Below are 20,426 nucleotides of genomic sequence, written 5' to 3'. Positions count from 1 at the left end.
AAATAACTGCTCAGAATGACCCCACAGGAGTCTGAACTAGACCTACCTGTTAGTGTTGGAGGGTCTCTTGTAGAGGTGTGAGTTGGCTGTGGCTTGCAGCAGGGACAGGGACAAAGGCAGAAACAATCCTGGAAGGTTCCCCTTGGAGGTCACCGTTAACCCTACCATAGAGCCCCAGGCTAGGCACCTCAGACCAAACAACAGGGGAGGGAGCGCAACCCCACCCATCAGAGGATAATTGAATTAAAATTTTACTGAGCACAGCCCTGCCCACAGAAAAACAGAGCAAGACCCAGTTTTCCTACTGCCAGTCCCTCCCATCAGGAAGCTTACACAAGCCTCTTAGCCTCATCCATCAGAGAGCAGACAGAAGAAGCAAGAAAAACCACAGTCCCACAGCAGCTAAAATGAAAACTGCATCACAGAAAGTTAATCAGAATGAAAAAGCAGAAGGTTATGTCCCAGATGAAGCGATAGGATAAAATCCCAGAGAAACAACTAAATGAAGTGGAGATAGGCAACTTTCCAGAAAAAGAACTCGAAATAATGATAGTGAAGATGATCCAGGATCTCAGAAAAACAATGGAGAAGATGCAAAAATGTTTACCAAAGACCTAGAAGAACTAAAGAACAAATAAACAGAGATGAATAACATATCAGGAATCAGTAGCAGAATAACTGAGGTAGAAGAATGGATAAGTGACTTGGAAGACAGAATGGTGAAAATCATTGCCACAAAACAGAATATAGAAAAAGGAATGAAATAAAAATGAAGACAGCCTAAGAGGCCTCTGGGACAACTTTATATGCACTAATATTTTCATTACCAGGGCCCTAGAAGGGGAAGAGAGAGAGAAAGGACCCAAAAAAAGATTTGACAGGATAATAGCTGAAAACTTCCTAACATGGAAAAAGAAATAGTCAACTAAGTCAACCAAGAAGCACAGAGTGTCCCAGGCAAGATAAACCCAAGGAGGAATACAACCGAGACACATAGTAATCAAACTGACAAAAATTAAAGACAAAGATAAAATACTAAAAGCAACAAGGGGAAAATGACAAATAACATACAAGGAAACTCCCATAAGGTTATCAGCTGATTCTTTGAGAAACTACAAACCAGAAGGAATGGCATGATATATTTAAAGTGATGAAAGGAAAGAACCTACAACCAAGAATGCTCTACCCAACAAGACTCTCTTTAAATTTGATGGAGAAATCAAAAGCTTTCCCAGATAAGCAAAAGTTAAGAGAATTCAGCACCACCAAACCAGCTTTACAACAAATGCTGAAGGAACTTCTCTAGGCAGGAAAACATAAGAGAAGGAAAAGACCTACACAAAATAAACCCCAAACAATCAAGAAAATGGTAATAGGATCATACATATGGATAATTACCTTAAATGTAAATAGATTAAATGCACCAACCAAAAGACATAGATTGGCTGGTGGATGAAAACATGTGCATGTATGCACTTCAACTTACCACATCACTCTGCTTAACCCCCAAAATTGTATGTAATTATTTTATATTTGTTAAGTTAATCATGTTTCCATTATGACTTGCAGTTGTAATTATCTTTTATTTTTTTGTCTGGCTGTTGATTGTGAAAACTGATAAACATCTCTTAGTGTTGTGATCATGTAACTATTATTCTCTTAATACCATTGTATCATGATTGGTCAATTGAAAAATAATAGAATTATATATCACTGAAACTACCAGTAATAGAAAAAAAGTGTAATCATTTTCCAAAATCGAGATGTATACCAGAATTATCTTGGAATTTTCTGAAAAATCAAATGCCCAGTATTGCTTTTTCAGTCTCTGAATCTCCAGATGTGTTTCTAGTGAGCAGCCATTCTTAAACATGACTGGACTATATGATGATCTTTTACTTTTATCCAGTTTATTTCAAGTTTTCTATTTCATATTCTCCCATTTCATTTAGTCTATGTTTTCCAGTACCTCCATCTCATCTTTTTGTTGTTCTTTCTCAAGCCTTTTATCAAGTGTAGTAGAAGAACTTTTGTATATATTTTATATGCATATAAACAGTATGTATAATATATCGTATTTTAGAAAATGTATGAATTTTTGCCTATCTAAAAAATTTATGACATTTTGAGTCCACTTATTTGAATTAATATGAATAGAATGCTAGATTTCTAATTTATACCCTCTCAAATGTTTGGTTTCTTTCCATGTATTTTGGCATCTGATATTACTACTAAAAGTCTAGAAAGCTTATCATCTTAGTGATTTGTTTTTAAAAATAAATTTTAGGCTTGAAACTTCTAATCCAATTCTGCAAATATAAAGAGGTACTGTTGTAAAAAAAAATAGGAAATTAACATGTGATACAGTATTATTAACTACAGATTTTGTTCAAATTTCACAGAATTTCATGCTAGTGTCCATTATTTGTTTTCATACCTTATTCAAGATTCCACACTGTATTTAGTTGCATTGAGCTGCATGCAACAAATTCTGGTAAATTCTCTTTTCAGTTTTATTCTGTTTCAAGTATTTTCTAATTTTCCTTGTCATTGCTTCTTAGATACACTCATCATTTAAAAGTCGACATTTAATTTCCAAATACCTGGGTTATTTTAAGTATCTTTGATATTAATTTCCTATTTTGATATTAATTTCTCACTTAAATGCTTTCTTCTCTGCAATCACCCTTTGTGTTTTTTCATTTTTCTAATTTATGTCACATTGCACTTGAAAATATGTGGGTTATTTTCAAATATCTTTTGATATTGATGTCTAACATAATTCCACAGTGATCAGAGAACAGACTCTGTATGACTTCCCTACCTTTAGGCCGTGAAATTTTTGCATCTTGTTTTATGTCCCTGTCCAGTGTCTCCTAGTTTATAGTCTATGGAACTTGAATAGGATTTGTAGCCTACTGTTGTGTGAAACTTGTAATTATGTTGAATTGGTTCATAATGCTTTTCAGGTCTACTATATACTTTCCTGTATATTACTTTTATTAATTTTTATGAGAACTTGACACTGAAACTCCAACTAAAAATCTTAATTTATCTGCTTAAAAAATAATTGTAAGATATTGTGGAACTACATGTACCTCTGTTCTGTATTTTCCAAGTCTCCTGTAAATGTGTTATCATACTTTAATCATTTAAAAATTAAAAAAAGGAAGAGGAAAAAATTAAAAAAAAGAATCCACCTGCTAATGCAGGGGACGTGGATTTTATCCCTGGTCTGGGAAGATTTCGCATGCTGTGGGGCAACTAAGCCACCACAACTAAGCCCACATGCCCTAGAGCCTGTGCTCTGCAACAAGAACAGCCACCACAGTGAGAAGCCTGCGCACCGAAACTAGAGAGTAGCCCCACTTGCTGCAACTAGAGAAAGCCTGCGCACAGCAGCAAAGACCCAGTGCTGCCAAAAGGAAGGAAAGGAAGGAAGGAAGGAAGAGATAAAAGAAACTGGAGAGCCCGAAAGGAAACTATTTTTTAAACATGGGCAGAAGACCTGAATAGACATTTTTTTCCTAAAGAAAACATACAGATGGCCAGCAGGCACATGGAAGAATGCTCAACGTCGTTAATCATCAGAGAAATGCAAATCAAAACCACAATGAGATATCACTTCCTACCTGTCAGAATGGCTATCATGAAAAAGACCACAGATAACAAATATTGGTGAAAATGTGGAAAAAGAAACCTCTTATACTATTGGTGGAATGCAAATTGGTATAGCCACTGTGGAAAGCATTATGGAGGTTCCTCAAAAAACTAAAATTAGACTTACCATATGATCAATTCCACTGCTAGGTATATATCTGACGAAAATGAAAACACTAATTCAAAAAGATACATGCACTTCAATGTTCATAGCGGCATTATTTGTAATAGGCAAGATGTAGAACCAACCTAAGTGTCCATGAATAGATAAAGATGTGGTGTATATATATGTGTGTGCGTGTGTGTGTGTGTGTATAGTGTGTGTGTGTGTGTGTGTGTGTGTGTATATATATATATGGAATATTACTCATTAAAAAGAATGTTAGAATGCCATTTGCAGTAAGATAGATAGACGTGGTAGGTATTATGCTTAGTGAAATAAAGTCAAAGACAAAACTATATATTACCACTTGTATGTGGAGCCTAAAAAATAAAACAAACAAATGAATATAATAAAATAGAAGTGTCTCACACAAATATAGAGAACAAACTAGTGGTTACCAGGGTGAGAGAAGAAGGGGAAGCAAGACAGGGGCAGAGACTTACGAGGTACAAACGACTATGTATAAAATAAATAAGCTGCAGGGATATATTGTACAGCACAGGGAATATAGCCAATATTTTATAATAACTTTAAATGGACTATAACCTGTAAAAGTTTGAATCTGCATATAATATACCTGAAACTAAATTAATATTAGAAATCAACAGTATCCCACTTATAAAATGTACTGGCACACTTGAAAAAAAATAAAATAACTGCTCAGCTAAATCTACCATGAACAATCATGATGTTTAATTTTTTGCACTGAAAATTATTATTAAAGTAATGCATAATGTGATTTTATTGCATTGCAGAATATTAAACTAAAAATGAAATTTTTCATAAAAGTATTATGTGACATAATTTCATTATATTATAGAGTATTATATTGATTTGCCAAAATTTGTAATTTGCCTTCTTTGGATTTGTATTCCAAAAGTCTGTGATCTAAAATATTATATTGTGGGCTCATTATGTTAAATTAAAAAATCAAAGTCATTACCTAAATTTTCCACTTCACATTTGTTGAACATAAAATAGCCAGGTATCAAAAATCATGTTTCACTTACAGCTAAAGCATGACATAACACATTTTAATTGTAATTGCTTTTTGAAGTAATTATAACCAAGCGGCATCTTTTATACATGAAGACCTGTAGTTGACTGATTTCCCTGGAACTTAATTCTTTGAATAATAGGGAATCAGGGCAGCAAACAGCCACATGTAGTAGGATGGTTCGCGGGAGAAAAGGCCACAGGGAAGCAAGAGGCTGTGTGCTCATGGAAGCCAGAAGCTCAGAGATCCTGGAGAGGTGCAGGCAAGAGTGTGGGCATTTGGCCAGGTTTTAATCCTGCTTCTGCTGCTGACTGCCTCTGAGACCTTAGCAAGTGTCTTAACCTCTGTGAGCCTCAAGAATGATCTGTGTACCGTGTCTAATAATACCTGTTTCACAGGTAGACTTGAATCTGATAGGTTAGTAGGCAATACATTATAAATTCTCAGTAAAAGTTATTTTACTCTCACCTGTAGAGAACGGGGAGGCTGGGGAGAACAAAAGAAGGTCACAGTCTTTCCTGTGAGAAAACCCTGAGAAATAAGCTTTGAAGTGCAGAGAGGGTTCAGATTTGATGCCCTAGATGTTGGAAAGTTTTCTTTGCTGAATGAAAAAGTACTCAGGAGCTTAAAAAAGCAGACTTTGTGCAACCTAAATCCAAAATCTTGAGTTAAGGGGATCTCTGAATATGATATGGGATCCTGGAACAGAAAGTGTATTAAGGGAAAAACCGAGGAAAGTATGAAGTGAACTGAAAGTCGCTCAGTCGTGTCCGACTCTTTGCGACCCCATGAATCGCAGCACGTCAGGCCTCCCTCTCCATCACCAACTCCCGGAGTTTACCCAAACTCACATCCATCGAGTTGATGATGCCATCCAGCCATCTCATCCTCTGTCGTCCCCTTCTCCTCCTGCCCCCAATCCCTCCCAGCATCAGGGTCTTTTCCGATGAGTCAACTCTTCACATGAGGTGGCCAAAGTACTGGAGTTTCAGCTTCAGCATCAGTCCTTCCAATAAACACCCAGGACCTATCTCCTTCAGAATGGACTCATTGGATCTCCTTGCAGTCCAAGGGACTCTCAAGAGTCTTCTCCAGCACCACAATTCAAGAGCATGAATTCTTCGGCACTCAGCTTTCTTCACAGTCCAACTCTCACATCCATACATGACCACTGGAAAGACCATAGCCTTGACTAGATAGACCTTTGTTGGCAAAGTAATGTCTCTGCTTTTAAATATGCTATCTAGGTGGTCATAACTTTCCTTGTCAGGGAATGTTTAATAGGAGGATTCCTACGTGCTGTTTCTTATAAATTCTCTGTTCCTTATCAGTTCCTATTCTGAGAATGAGTAGAGCTGCACACAGCTCTCAGGACTGAAATCATGAGAAATGGTATCTCCTTGGATTCCTTTCAGTAACTCCCTTCAGTGACTCTTTTCAGTGTCAGCGACCTTGTATGTATTAGACTATCCATATTGTGGCTATTGATAAAATTTCATCCTGTGTAATAGCTGAGTAATCATCTTACTAAAGATATATAAGCCTGCATTTCTGCTAATAAAATACCTTTGCTCCATCAGAGCTTGGGTCCCCATGTCTTTCTTTCTTTCTTTCTCTCTCTCTCTCTTCCTCCCTCCAGCTCTCTCTGTCACTTTCTTATCGTCGACTCCGGACCACCAGGTTCCGGTCCATTAAAGGACCCCAACACCAAGGAGTAAGCGTCTTTTAATTTCATGGCTGCAGTCACCATCTGCAGTGATTTTGGAGCCCCCCAAAATAAAGTCTGACACTGTTTCCACTGTTTCCCCATCTATTTCCCATGAAGTGATGGGACCAGATGCCATGATCTTAGTTTTCTGAATGTTGAGCTTTAAGCCAACTTTTTCACTCTCCTCTTTCACCTTCATCAAGAGGCTTTTTAGTTCCTCTTCACTTTCTGCCATAAGGTTGGTGTCATCTGCATGTCTGAGGTTATTGATATTTCTCCCGGCAATCTTGATTCCAGCTTGCACTTCTTCCAGCCCAGCATTTCTCATGATGTATTCTGCATGTAAGTTAAATAAGCAGGGTGACAATATACTGCCTTGACATACTCCTTTTAGGAATGAGTGAATGGACAAATCCCGGTCTGCTTGCTCCCTAAGCAGCAAACACAGACTTTTCCACCCTCGTCTGAATCGCCATCTGCAGGAACCCTTCATATAGGATTTAAACAGACTCAGTCTGGTGAAAACAGCCCAGAGATCTGGGTGATTTGGGGAAAGGAACATTACCTCCCTGGGCCCCAGCTTCCTCATGTACAGAACTGGGTGACGATGTAACCTTCTTTGTTCGTGTCACTGGGATGTGGTGAGAAGCCCAAGATGCTGAAGTATGAGTATTTACTCTTGTTGATCAGCATGGGACTGCCTAGAGCAACACTGCTTGCACCAACAATCCTCCTGCTGCTGTCCCTTCCCTTCCCTGTTCCTGGGATTCTGGAACTCTTCCATGTCCTAGAACAACCCCCCACTTGATTCTGGGGCCTGACGTTGTCCCCGTCACCTAGAACACTCTTCACACTTCCCCAGCCCCTCACACCCCCAGGTCACCCCCAACACAGGGTGGCCAGGACCTCCCACACTTGGGCAGGGGCTCCTGAGCTTGCTGCTTCATCACTTCATCACTCTTTCTCCCCTGTTTCTGCTGGACTCTGATCTCTAGGAGAGCAGGGTGTGTGTCTGTCTTATGCACATGAAGTCCTCAGAACCCCTTGTGTGTCTGGCGACACAAACACCATTGGCACCGAACACTTTTCAGTGAATTCAGAAACAAGCAAGGGCAAAGATGTGATAAGTGGAAGCCCCTAACCAGTGGGTTCTGGGGGAGCCATGAAGGCTGCCACACCCCTTCAGACACCCCCAGCATTCTGCATTCCTGTTTCTACTCTAATAAGAGTGTGTGCCAGGGCCTTTAGGGTTTCCTAAAGGGGCCTTACAGCCACCCCAAAGACTGTCTGCCCTGACTTTGCTGGAGCAGAATTTCCTGAGAGTTAGTAAATCACTTTGTTAAGAACTATCTGAGAACAGTTCTCACCGCTGTTTGAGTCTGCACGCGTTGATCCTGCAGGGGCCCAATCCAAACTTTCTGGGGAGGGCAAGAAAATGTATCTCTGACAAGTTCCCAGTGGATGCTGATGCTCTGGGACCCATTTTGAGAACTACTCTTCTCTAGGGCAGCACACAGTAGACTTCCCTCTTTGGAAGAACCACAGCTTTTCCTTATAAGTGGAGACAGAGGATTATTTGGGTGCTACAGTCTACAGGGTCACAAAGAGTCAGGCACAACTGAGCAACTGAGCACACACACGCACACCAGTGTTCTTAGCTGTGTTGCTGTATAAATGTTCTAAAGTATTAGAATCCCATAATGGATCAGACAGCTGGCCTGTCTTCCTACATAAAAATTAAAAATCCAAAATCAAGACTGATTTTGTGTTGACCATGCCACAGTCAACTTGTGTTTTGGCCATTAATTTGTTCACCCAAAGATGCTTGCAGAGCACAAGCGACACCTTTTAATGCCTTCATGTACATTAACTGCACATGAACCTTCCATGAAGCCTTGCTTGTAAAAAAGGAGTTTGAATGCATCTCAGAGGACAGATGATTGTCTGTGTCCCCTGGCTGCTTGCAGACCAGCACAGGGCCTGGGTGTCCTGACTGCCGTCCTGGGGTGGTCCTCCCACCGCCGCCTCCACTCGTATCCCTGTGAGCTGCCTCCTTTCTTTCTTCATGCAAACACCCACTTTGCCCCAGACCCTATCCTGAAAGCTGGATATTAGATGATGATAAAAACATGGGGAGACTCATGTTGAAACTGCTTTCTTTTTCTCTCAGGTTGCAAACTTGCTAAATAAGCAATGATTTTGTGAGCTGCTGAGACTCCAGCTAGGACTGGCTAAGAAAGAGCCAAGAAAAGTTGTAACTCTTACAAGGAATCTGTTCTGTTCCCTCAAAGGGATGATTGGTTTTTAAATTCTCCTAGAAGAAGGTGTGGCAGTGAGAGGAACAAACTTTGTATCTTTTAAGACGTATACTATAGTATTTACAGATTAAATTATATGGTGTCTAGGATTTGCTTTAAAATAATGCAGCACTGAAAGAAATCGAAGATCTAAGTATGGAGAGAGATTCCACAGATTGGAGGATTCAAGAGAATAAAGTGAAAATGAAACTGCTAGTCGCTCTGTCATGTCCCCATGGACTGTATAGCCAACCCTGTTCCTCTGTCCATGGAACTGTCTAGGCAAAAATACTAGAGGGGGCAGCTATTTCCTTCTCCAGGAGATCTTCCTAACCAGTCATCTCCAAACTGATACAGAGGTTTGTAAACTGTTTCTATCAAAATCCCGGCAAGATTTTTTAATAAATATAGACAGGATTATTCTAATATTTGTATAGAAAGGCAAAGGAACAGAAATAGCTAAAATAGTTCTAAAAAGAGGAATAAAGTAAGAGGAACCACTCTACTAGATTTCAAGAATTATTATACATACAACTACAGAAAATAAGACTGTGATATTGGAGAACAAACAAGTAAATTAATGGATCAGAATCGAGAATCCAGAAATAGTGCCAAACAAGAATAACCGACCAATTTTTAAAACAGCTTTATTGAGATATAAGCCATATACCATACCACTCATCCATGTAAAGTATAAAATTCAATGGTTTTTTGCTATAAGTTATTTTTTTAAATTGTGATACATATATATTTTAAAATTTGCCATTTAATATGTGGCATTATTTTCACAATATGTGTAACCATGATCACTATATATTGCAAAATTTTTTCATCACTCCAGATAGACACTCTGTAACCAAAAGCAACTGTAAGCAACTCCCTGTTCCCGCCTCCCTTTGGCCCCTGGTAACCACTAACCTATTTTCTGTGGCTAAGAATTTGCCTGTTCTAGGTACCTTATATAAACGGGATCATATATGTGTCCTTTTGTGTCTGGCTGATTTCACTTAACAGAGTATTTTCCAGGTTCACCCATGTTGTAGTATTATCAGAACATCATTCCTTTTTATGGCTGAATAATATTTCATTATATGTAAATACAACATTTTGCTTATCCGTTTATTTGTTGATGGACATTTGGGTTGTTCCCACCTTTTGACTATTATGAATAATGCTGCCATGAACATTGGTATACTAGAATCTGAGTCCCTGATTTTCATTCTTTTGGGTACGTACCTAGAGGTGAGATTTCTAGATCATATGGTAATTCTATGTTTTGTTTTTTTGAGGACCTGCTGAACTCATTTCTACAGCAACCACCCTGTATCTTTTTTGAAGAAATGTCTACTCAAGATATTTGCCCATTTTTCCAAGATCAGATAAGATCAGGCACGTACATTCACAGTGGTATGGCTGTTTTTAATGCCCATTTTTAAATCAGTTTGTTGTTGTTTCTGTTGTGGTTCTTGAATTGTAGGAGTTCTTCTGTGTATTTCTGGATATTATTTCCTTATCAGATGGATAATTTGCAAATATTTTCTCCCATTCAATAGGCCACCTTTTCACTTTCTTAAAAGTATCCTATCTTGTACAGAACTTCAAATTTTTGACGTTGTCCAGTTTATCTATTTTTTGTTGTTGTTCCCTGTGCTTTTGGTGTCATATACAAGAAATAATTTCCACATCCAATGTCATAAAACTTTTCCTTTGTTTTCTTCAGTCTTACAGTTTTAGCTCTTATGTTTAGGTCTTTGATTCATTTTGAGTTAATTTTTGTATATGGTGTTAGATAAATATCTAACTTCATTATTTTGCATGTGTGTATCCAGTTTCCCAAAACAGTTTATTGAAAAGACTGTCTTTTTCCTCACTGACTTATCTTGGCACCTTTGTTGAAAATCAGTTGACCATTTAGGTGATGGTTTATTTCTGAGATCTCTATTCTATTCTGTTAGACCAATAGAATATACGTCTGTCCTTATGCCAGTACCACGCTGTTGGATCACTGTATCTTTGTAGTAAGTTTTGAAATCAAGTATTGTGAGCCCTCCAGCTTAATTTTTTCAAGATATTTTTGGTTATTCAGGGTCCCTTGAGATTCCATATGAATTTTGGAATGAGTTTTTCTACTTCTGTAAAAATGCCATTAGGATTTTTTAGAGTTTGCTTTGAATCTGTAGATTGCTTTGAGTAGTACTGTCATCTTAACAGTATTAAATCTCTTAATCCATAAATATGGAATATCTTTCCATTTATTTAGGTTTTCTTTTCATGGTTTTCAGCAATGTTACAATTTTCATTGTATAAATCTTTTACCTTCTTGGTTAAAATTATTCCTAAGTATTTCATTATTTTCAATGCTACTATAGTGAAATTTGAAATTTTTTTTCTTTTCAAATTGTTCACTGCAAGTATATAAAAATAAAACTGATTTTTGTGTGTTGACTTATATCCTGCAACATTGTTGAATTTATATATTAGCTCTAAAATCTGATGTGGATCTTTAGAATTTTCTATATTTAAGATTGTATCATCTATGAACATAAATAATTTTACTTTGTCATTTCCAATTTGGATGATTTTTATTTCTTTTTCTTGCCTAGTTGGGCACAGCTTCCAACACTGTGTTGAATATAAGCAGTGAAAGCAGGCATCCTTGTCTTGCTCCTGATCTTAAGGAAAAGCCTTCATTTTCTCACTGTTAAGCATGATGTTAGCTATGGATTTTTCACATATGGCCTTTATCATGTTGGGGACCTTCTCTTCCCATCCTGCTTTGAATAGGATCATGAAATAGTGTTGAACTTTGTCAGTGCTCTCTCATCAATTGAGATGACCATGTGGGTTTTTTTTTTCCCTTCATTCTGTTATTGTCTTATATTATATTGAATTATTTTAATATGTTAAGCCATTCTTGAATTTCCAGAAATAAATCCCAATTGGTCAAGATACGTAATTCTTTTAATATATAATCCTTTTTCAGAAGCGTTTGAGAAAGATTAATACTAATTGTTGTTTAAATGTTTGGTAGAATTCACTAGTGAAACGGTCAAATCTTGAGCTTTTTTCTGTTGGGAAGTTTGTGATCCAATTTCCCTACTAATTATAGGTCTATTCAGATTTTCTATTTCTTCTTGAGTCAATTTTAGTAATGTGTTTTTCTAAGAATTTACTCATATAGCCTAGTTTATCTAATTTGTCGGTTGATAGTATTATCTTATAATTCTTTTTATTTTTTTAAATTGATAGTAATATCCCCACTTGGCTAACAGAATTTTGACAAAAGTGCAGAAGCAATTCAGTAGAGGAAAGATTTTTTTTTTTTTTCAGAAATAGTGCTGGAACAGTTGGACATCCATAGGCAATAAAAATGAAATTTCACCTAAATCTCACATTTTATACAAAAAAAAAAAGCTAAAATGAATCATAGGTTCAACTGTAAAAGGTAAAACTATAAAGGTTTTAGAATAAAACATAAGTGAAAATCTTTTGGAACTAAGATTTGGTGAAGTTCTTAGATATAACTCCAAGAGTATCACCCATAAAAGGAAAAATTGATAAATTGAACTTTGTCAAAATTTAAAACTTTTGCTCTGTAAAAATCCTTGTTAAGAGGATGAAAAGCAACAGACTGAGTGAGAGAAAATACCTGCAAACCATATGTCTGACAAAGGACTCATCCCTAGAATATATACAGAACTTTCAAATCTCAACATAAAACAATAAACAGTACAAATAGAAAATGTGCAGAAACATGAACAAATACTTCATTGGAAAAGATGTGTGAATGGCAAATAGGTACATGAAAAGATGTTCAGCACCACCTGCCTTTTGGGAAATGCAAATAAAGACCAAGATGCAATATACTTAGATGGATAGATAGCACCACCAACTCAATGAATATGAATGTGAGCAAACTCTGGGAGATAGTGGAGGACAGAGGAGCCTGGCTTGCTACAGTCCATGTGGTCGCAGAGTATGACGCAACTTAGTGACAGAACAACAACAAGCAATATTATTATACACCTATCTGAATGTCTAAAGTATAAAATACAGACAATACCAAATGCTGGTAAGGATGCTGAGAAACTGGATCTTTCATCCATTGTAGTGGGAATGTAAAATGGTACAATCACTCTAGAAAATAGTTCAACAGTTTCTTTAAAAAAAAAAAAAAATCAACTGTTCTATTGACATCAGCAATGCAGCAGCAAGTGGTGGTGTGCAGCAAGATCTTTATTCCCTGCCCAGGAGTTGAAGCTCGGTAACCTGGATGAGAACCAGGAATCCTAGCCATCAGATCAACAAGGGCTAGAGGCTAGAAGGTAGAAGCTATTTTTCCCTGGATCTTTGCCCCCAGTGAAAAATGCATTTATCATGGAAGCAGAAACTGTAAATGCAGGTACAAAGTTTATTATTAGAGTCATAGCACAACAAGTGGGAGAGCACAGAAGCTTCTGTATTTTTAGTTAAGACAGAAGCAATGTAGAGATGCACATCCAGAGAGAAAGAGTGTGGACATCTCTGCTTATGAGGAGAGCAGTAAAGAGGTGGTTAAGTTATTTATATAGGCCAGTTCTTCCTGGTTGTTGTCTTCCTTCAGGCCAATTATCTGGATTCTTTTTCCACACCTGACCTACCCTGGCACCCTCCCCCGGGGTATGCACACACCCCTCAGCCAAGATAGGTCTTGAAGTCTTCTGGGAGGAGCAAGATTCATTATGGCCTGGCATTATCTCTTAACTTTTGACCCACATAATCTGATAGCTCAGTTGGTAAAGAATCCACCTGCAATGCGGGAGACCTGGGTTCAATCCCTGGGTTGGGGAGATCCCCTGGAGAAGAGAAAGGCTACCCACTCCAGTATTCTGGCCTGGAGAATTCCACGGACTGTATAATCCATGGGGTCGCAAAGAGTTGGACACAACCCAGCGATTTTCACTTTTGACCTACTAGGAGCCTTTCTGTGTACATGTAGTCTCTCCCTTGTCTCAAGAGAAGAGGGTGTGGAGATCCCTTAATCTTTTACTCAAATAGGGTTTTTCCCCTCTTTGTCCTTGCTATGACTATTACACTAAAGTGTTTGCAAGAGACCAATGCTGGCTATTTACCCTGTTTCTGTTACTTCCATTTCGGAGGGCAAATAGGAAGCTGATTGTAAATGCCTTAATTGGAGCTCACCTATCTCTTATCTCAAGAAATGCTAACAATTAGTTAGTATCCAGCTTGAAGCCCACTTTTATCCCTCATGAAATGTGAACAGGAGACCAGTTGTAACATCTAACCTGGAGCTCATCTATATCCTACATTAGTACGACTCAGCAGTTGTACTCCTGGGCAATCACATTTATCTCAGAAAAAGGAAAACTTATGTCCACCCCAAAACCTGTACATGAGAGTTCCCAGTAGCTTTATTTGTAAGAGCCTAAAATTGAAATGTATGGATGTGAAAGTTGGACTATACTATACTCAGAAAGCTGAGTGCCGAAGAATTGATGCTTTTGAACTGTGGTGTTGGAGAAGACTCTTGAGAGTCCCTTGGACTGCAAGGAGATCCAACCAGTCCATCCTAAAGGAGATCAGTCCTGGGTGTTCATTGGAGGGAATGATGCTGAAGGTGAAGCTCCAATACTTTGGCCACCTGATGTGAAGAACTGACTCATTTGAAAAGACTCAGATGCTGGGAAAGATTGAAGGCGGGAGATGAAGGGGACAACAGAGGATGAGATGGCTGGATGGCATCACCAACTCAATGGACATGAGTTTGAGTAAACTTTGGGAATTGGTGATGGACAGGGAGGCCTGGAGTGCTGCAGTCCATGGGGTCACAAAGAGTCGGACACGACTGAGTAACTGAACTGAACTGAATCTGAAAATTGAAAACTACCTGGATGTCTTTCAATGGGTGAATGTTTAAACAAATTTTACATCTATTGCATGGAGTACTAGTAAGCAATAAAAAGGAATGAAGTAAAAATAGAAGCAACCACTTGGATGAATCCCAAGGACATTTGCCTGAGTGAAAAAAGTCAACCTCCCAAGCTTATATAATGCTTGTTATGGTTGTTACACAAATCTACACAGCTATAAAATGACATAGAACAATTTACAGGCCTTATACCAAGGGCAGTTTCCTGGAGTCATATGAAATATAATCATTGGGGGAATCTGGGTAAAGAGGACACAGGATCACTCTGCGCTAGAGTCTCAACACCCTACACTTTACATTTATTTCAAAATAAAAAGATTTTTTCATGCTGTAGAGAAGGTATGACAGACAACCTTGGATGGACTATAGTCTGTTTTAGATATGTATTGTAGTTAAAAAAAATAGTCCTCATCTTGTTTAGAAATATATATTATAGTGTTTACAGATGAAACTATGTCTTATCTTGGATCTAGTGAGGAAACTATGCAGATGATGAAACAAAACTGCCCACATGTTGAGAATTATCGAAGCTGGGTGATGGGTGTACAAGGTTCCTTATACTATCGTGTCTCCCTTTGTACACATTTGAAAGTTTCCATAATAAAACAGTTTTCAAATGTAAATGAAATACAAGTTATGAGAGTTCCTTGGGATTCCTGACTGTGTATATCAGTAAAAGGCTCCTGCTCCCAAGATGGGCTCAGACCATTTGGTCTCCAGGCACAGACCCGGGTTTGCTCAGGTCAGTTCAGGACCCCATCATTAACATAACATAAGACACCTTTGTCACATATAGGACATTTCAAGGGTTGTAGGAGCTCTGTGCCAGGAACAGGTTGAACATCAAGCATCTATCTATTTTTATAAATCACAGTATTGCAGATTCCAGCCACATACAATAACACAAAAATCATTTCCAAGTGTGTTAAAAACTTAAATGTCTTAAGTGAAAGTGAAGTCACTCAGTCGTGTCTGGCTCTTTGCGACCCCATGGACTGGAGCCTACCAGGCTCCTCTGTCCATGGAATTTTCCAGGCAAGAGTATTGGAGTAGGTTGCCATTTCCTTCTCCAGGGGATTTTCTGGACCCAGGGATCGAACCCAAGTCTCCCGCATTGCAGGCAGACACTTTACCATCTGAGCCACCTGGGAAGCCTAAATGTCTAAAGAAAAATATAAAACATGAAAGGAGAATATCTTTATAACCTTGAGGTAGAAAAGAATTTCCTAAACACACAAAAAATAAAGTACGATTTCCCTGATGGTCCAGTAGCTAAGAACCCGCCTACCAATGCAGGTGACACAAGTTCGATCCCTGGTCCAAGAAGATTCCACATGCCGTGGGGCAACTAAGCCCATGGGCCCTGTGCTCTGGAGCCTGAGCGCCATAACTGCTGAGCCCATGTCATGTAGCTACTGAAGCTTGTGCGCCCTAGAGCCTGTGCTCTGCAACAAGAGAAGCCACCGCAGTGAGGAGCATGTGCACCGCAACTGGAGAGGGAAGCCCTCACGCGGCAACGAAGACCCAGAGCCCCCGGAGGCAGATAAGCAATAGTGTTTCCATGTACTAGGGATAAAAACATTCTGAAAAAATATAAACTATACATGATAACGTTGGCAAATTTGTCTATATTAAAATTGAGAACTCCTTGGGAATTCCCTGGAAGTCCAGTGGTGAGGACTCTGAGCTTTCACTGCAGAGGGCCTACGTTGGATCCCTGATTGGGGAACTAAGATCCCACAAGCCATATGGCATGGCTAAAAAATAAGTAAATAAATAAATCAAGTTAAGAACTTCTGTTCATCAAAAATACCTTAAAGAGACAAGACATTACAAACAGGAAAATGATAGTTGTAGCACAGTTAAGTGACAAAGATTTAGAATCCAGAATAGAGGGAGGAAAGTATATGTATATAAAACTAGACTCACATAGAAATATATTTTTTACATTAATGATTATATTAAAGATAAAATAACAGACACTTCACATTAAAGGAAATACAAATAATGCATAAACATAGATATTCAACTCATGAGTAAGCAGAGAATTTTAAATTAAAATTTAAGATCTTAAAATTCTTAAAATTCAACAATTTAAAATTTAAAATTTTTTAATTAAAATTTTAAATAAAAATTAAGATCCCTTCTCATACCCATCAGCCTGTCAAAAATGAAAATGTCCGACAATGCCCATCCCAAGAGTTGGGAGGATGTAGAGTGGCGAGAACATTCATACGCACTGTCTGAAGTCTAAATTGGTAGGATAGTTTAGGGAAGAGTGTGGTATACTCAGGACCTAGGGATGTCACCCCTAGCTGTCTATACCCAGGAGCATAAATTCGCACCACAGGTAATGATTTCATCCAAGGGGGGTGAAAATCTTAGCTATTACAATAGTTTGTGATCCTCCAAAGAGCCACAGAAGTTTAAAATATACAGTATATTTGTGGTATTAAGTTTTCATTGGGGTGAATAGGAAAACAATGTATAAGAGGCTTTTTGGATGGGGACAGTCCCTTGAAAAAGAGTTGGGAAACACTGGGAGAAAGTCTGGGACATGTGCCCTGGAGGCCTGTGGGTCTGCATCACCATCCTTTGTACCAGCGACAGACTGGGAAACACTGGCTGTTCTGCAGCAGTGCAGCCTGCCTGCAAAACTGAAGATATTCACAAAATCAAGACTGTGTATCAGGGAGACTGAATCAATCACAGTTACATGAGCTGTTGGGTAAAAAAGCCAATCAGAGAAGAAAAGCTACTGGATGGTTCCTTTTATATGACGTCAAACCATGCAAAACTCAACAGAAATACATGCTAAAGCAAAGACAGCCTGGGTATAATTTATAAAAAGCTTGAAATACTGGATAACTCTAAAGGAGAGAGTGGGGAGTGGGCTTGAAGTGGGATATGCAGGAGTTTGAATTCTATGAGTCTGTATTTTCTTAAACAGGATGATAAATATCAGGATGATAAAAATGTATTTATTAATTTGCAAACAATATTTGCATCTATATACTGTATATTTCTTTGGAGATACATATATTTAATAATCAGGCATTAGCATTTTTAACTGCAGTACTCTTGCCTGGAAAATCCCATGGACGGAGGAGCCTGGTAGGCTGCAGTCCATGGGGTCACGAAGAGTCGGACACGACTGAGCGACTTCCCTTTCACTTTTCACTTTCATGCATTGGAGAAGGAAATGGCAACCCACTCCAGTGTTCTTGTCTGGAGAATTCCTGGGACGGGGGAGCCTGGTGGGCTGCCGTCTCTGGGGTCATACAGAGTCGGACACGACTGAAGCAACTTAGCAGCAGCAGCAGCATTTTTAAGGGCTTTATACCATGTATAAAGTATGGTAAGGTATACCATCTATATCTGATACATTGGTAAGTGATTTTGAATCTAATTCAACTGGAGGGGTCTTGGGTGTCTTGCCACTGGATATAATTGTGTGTCCTTGTTTATGGAACTGGTGGGGACTGAATGGTAGGTGATGTATAGTGATGGTGTGAGGTCAACCAGTGCACTCTTTCAACCAGATTATATTTGTACAGCAAGAATGGTTTGAGAATCTGGTTCCCTGAGCCCCTCTCTCCTTTCAAAGAAGGACTGTTTATCCCTGAAAGACCTGTCTCCTTTTCCATGTGTCCCCTCCCTCAGTCCTCTTTGGCAGCTTCTCTCTCTCCTTCCAGCCCTCCCTGATGGAGCTCTGGACACGGCCCTCCGTGGAGATGAGGCGGGCAGTGAGGAGGACCTGTATGAGGATGTGCATAGCTCCAGCCACCACTACAGCCACACTGGAGGGGGCGGCGAACAGTTGGCCATCAACGAGGTACAGTCGGGGCTGCGTGGGTGGACAGGGCTGGGACGCATGGCCTTTCTAGGGGAGCAACTTCAGCACATTTCATGCAGGCCCGGACAGCCACAGACTGCGTTCCAAGCAGATGACAGTGGCACAGTGTGCACTTGGCACGGTTTCAGCCTGTGGCTCTCACTTTGGAATGTGGTGTCCACGAGCAGAGCTTGTCAAATCCGAGGTCCCTCCTCTCTGCCTTTATGGGGCCTTCAGGGAATCCAGAATATAGGTGTTGTCCCCAGCACCTATGATATAACCCCTGTAATATCATCCTCAATGGAAGATCTGCTTGGGAGGAAGGAGGACAGGGGTTAGCCCCTTAGATGATTTAAAATAGCCATGAAGTAATGATTTCTTCAAAATCCATTATTCATAAGGATTAAGCATCCAAATAAATTGATTTTTCCAATATTTGAAGCCTTTCTTTAAGTGCTTCTAATAAGCTGTTTTGAGTAGAAGGGGCTCCAAAATGATGTCATCTTAAGCACAATTCACAGAAAATATCTTGCTTTTCCTTGATGACTCAGTGGCCCTTCCCAGTGTTGGGGCCCAACCCTGGTGGGAGGCCGTGTACGGCGGGGGAGAACCTCCCACCCCTTGGATCAGAACTCCTCCCTGCAGTGGCTAGACACACAGATCTGAGCAGGTAGCCCTGTGAGCACTGATTTACTGAACTGAAAAATAGGATGACCATGTGGTTGCAGGAGGACAGACTGAAATAACAAACGTGAGTAACGTGGCATGTGGTAGGTTCTTGGTCTCCAATGATGAGGATGATAATGAGGAAGAAACAGTAACGTAAAGCTTTCCAGGACTCTGAAAAGGTGTGGGGTTATCTGATTGGCCATCAGTGCAGCCTTGTTACAGCTTTCCTGTCTGCTTTTTATAGCCTTCTCCTACCTGATGGTGGAATCTGGCCGGTCATGTTGTGCTGCTAGTTGGGGATGTGCCTTTTCGACCCTTGACAAATTGTCCACTCTCAGATGCTTTGGATGAGGAAAGCTAAGAGCCAGAGTGCTCCAGAAGAACAAATAATCTCTGATGTGGGGCAGGAGGGGCCACGTTTTGATAGAAATGAAGGCAATTAGGACTATGAATTGTATACGACCTATTTTGACTGCTTAGAGAATTTGTTTCCTGTTTGGGTCAAAGGTCCTGCCTGGTGTTTGAGGTTACTGAGAGGACAGGGTGGTGATGTTGTGTTTATGTTTAGAACCCTCAGTGCTTCCAAGGTTCTGGTCTTCCCCGGACCCTGTGAGAGCCCCCGGGATGGAGGGGGATGGCAAAGTGCACCGCAGAGGAGGGCCAGGGCCAGCTGCAGAGCCCCTCCGGTGACGCAGTGAGCTGACTCGGGGCAGAGACTGGGATGCTCTCCCCATGAGACCCACTGGCACTTCCAGACCCCAATGTACAACGTCCTGAAGCAGGCAGCACAGCGCAGAGCAGGGCATGGGTCTGACCCCCTTCCTGACACTGGCTAGTGGAGGAGCTGCTGCAGGTTATTCCGTCTCAGCCTCTGTTTCCTCGATGTGGGGTAGATGTTGCACCTGTGCCCAGTGGCATGTCAGAATCACTGTGCCCAGGTGTACTGGATACTCAGGAAAGGCAGTATTTGTTATGATTTGTTGGCAGCATTCACGAGATTCACCTTAATGGGAACTCCAAAGAGACGTAAGAGTTGAGTCTCCAGTGACAGGCTGGTTCACCCAGACTTGTGAGGGCAGCGCGTCCTCCTCTGCGTCCCTGGCCCCTCTCATGCTCATGGCTCTCACATGTGTGGCAAGAAGGCTTGCTGGGGCTCAGCGTGGGTTTC

The 20,426-nt window shown here is 39.8% G+C and overlaps 1 protein-coding gene across 2 annotated transcripts in view; it reads left to right on the top strand.

Annotated features, from left to right (window-relative positions):
* The window catches only part of ARHGEF4 (Rho guanine nucleotide exchange factor 4), a 326,417-nt gene that overhangs the window by 288,449 nt on the left and 17,542 nt on the right, over positions 1-20,426 (top strand). For both annotated transcript variants that reach the window (XM_005888578.2, XM_070359984.1), the window contains exon 5: positions 18,450-18,589. In XM_005888578.2, coding sequence (XP_005888640.2) covers positions 18,450-18,589 — 140 coding nt within the window. The remainder of the gene's footprint in view (positions 1-18,449; positions 18,590-20,426) is intronic.

This window comes from Bos mutus, chromosome 2 (genome assembly GCF_027580195.1).
Source record: "Bos mutus isolate GX-2022 chromosome 2, NWIPB_WYAK_1.1, whole genome shotgun sequence".
Taxonomy (NCBI): domain Eukaryota; kingdom Metazoa; phylum Chordata; class Mammalia; order Artiodactyla; family Bovidae; genus Bos; species Bos mutus.
This window is presented reverse-complemented; position numbering and strand designations above follow the sequence as displayed.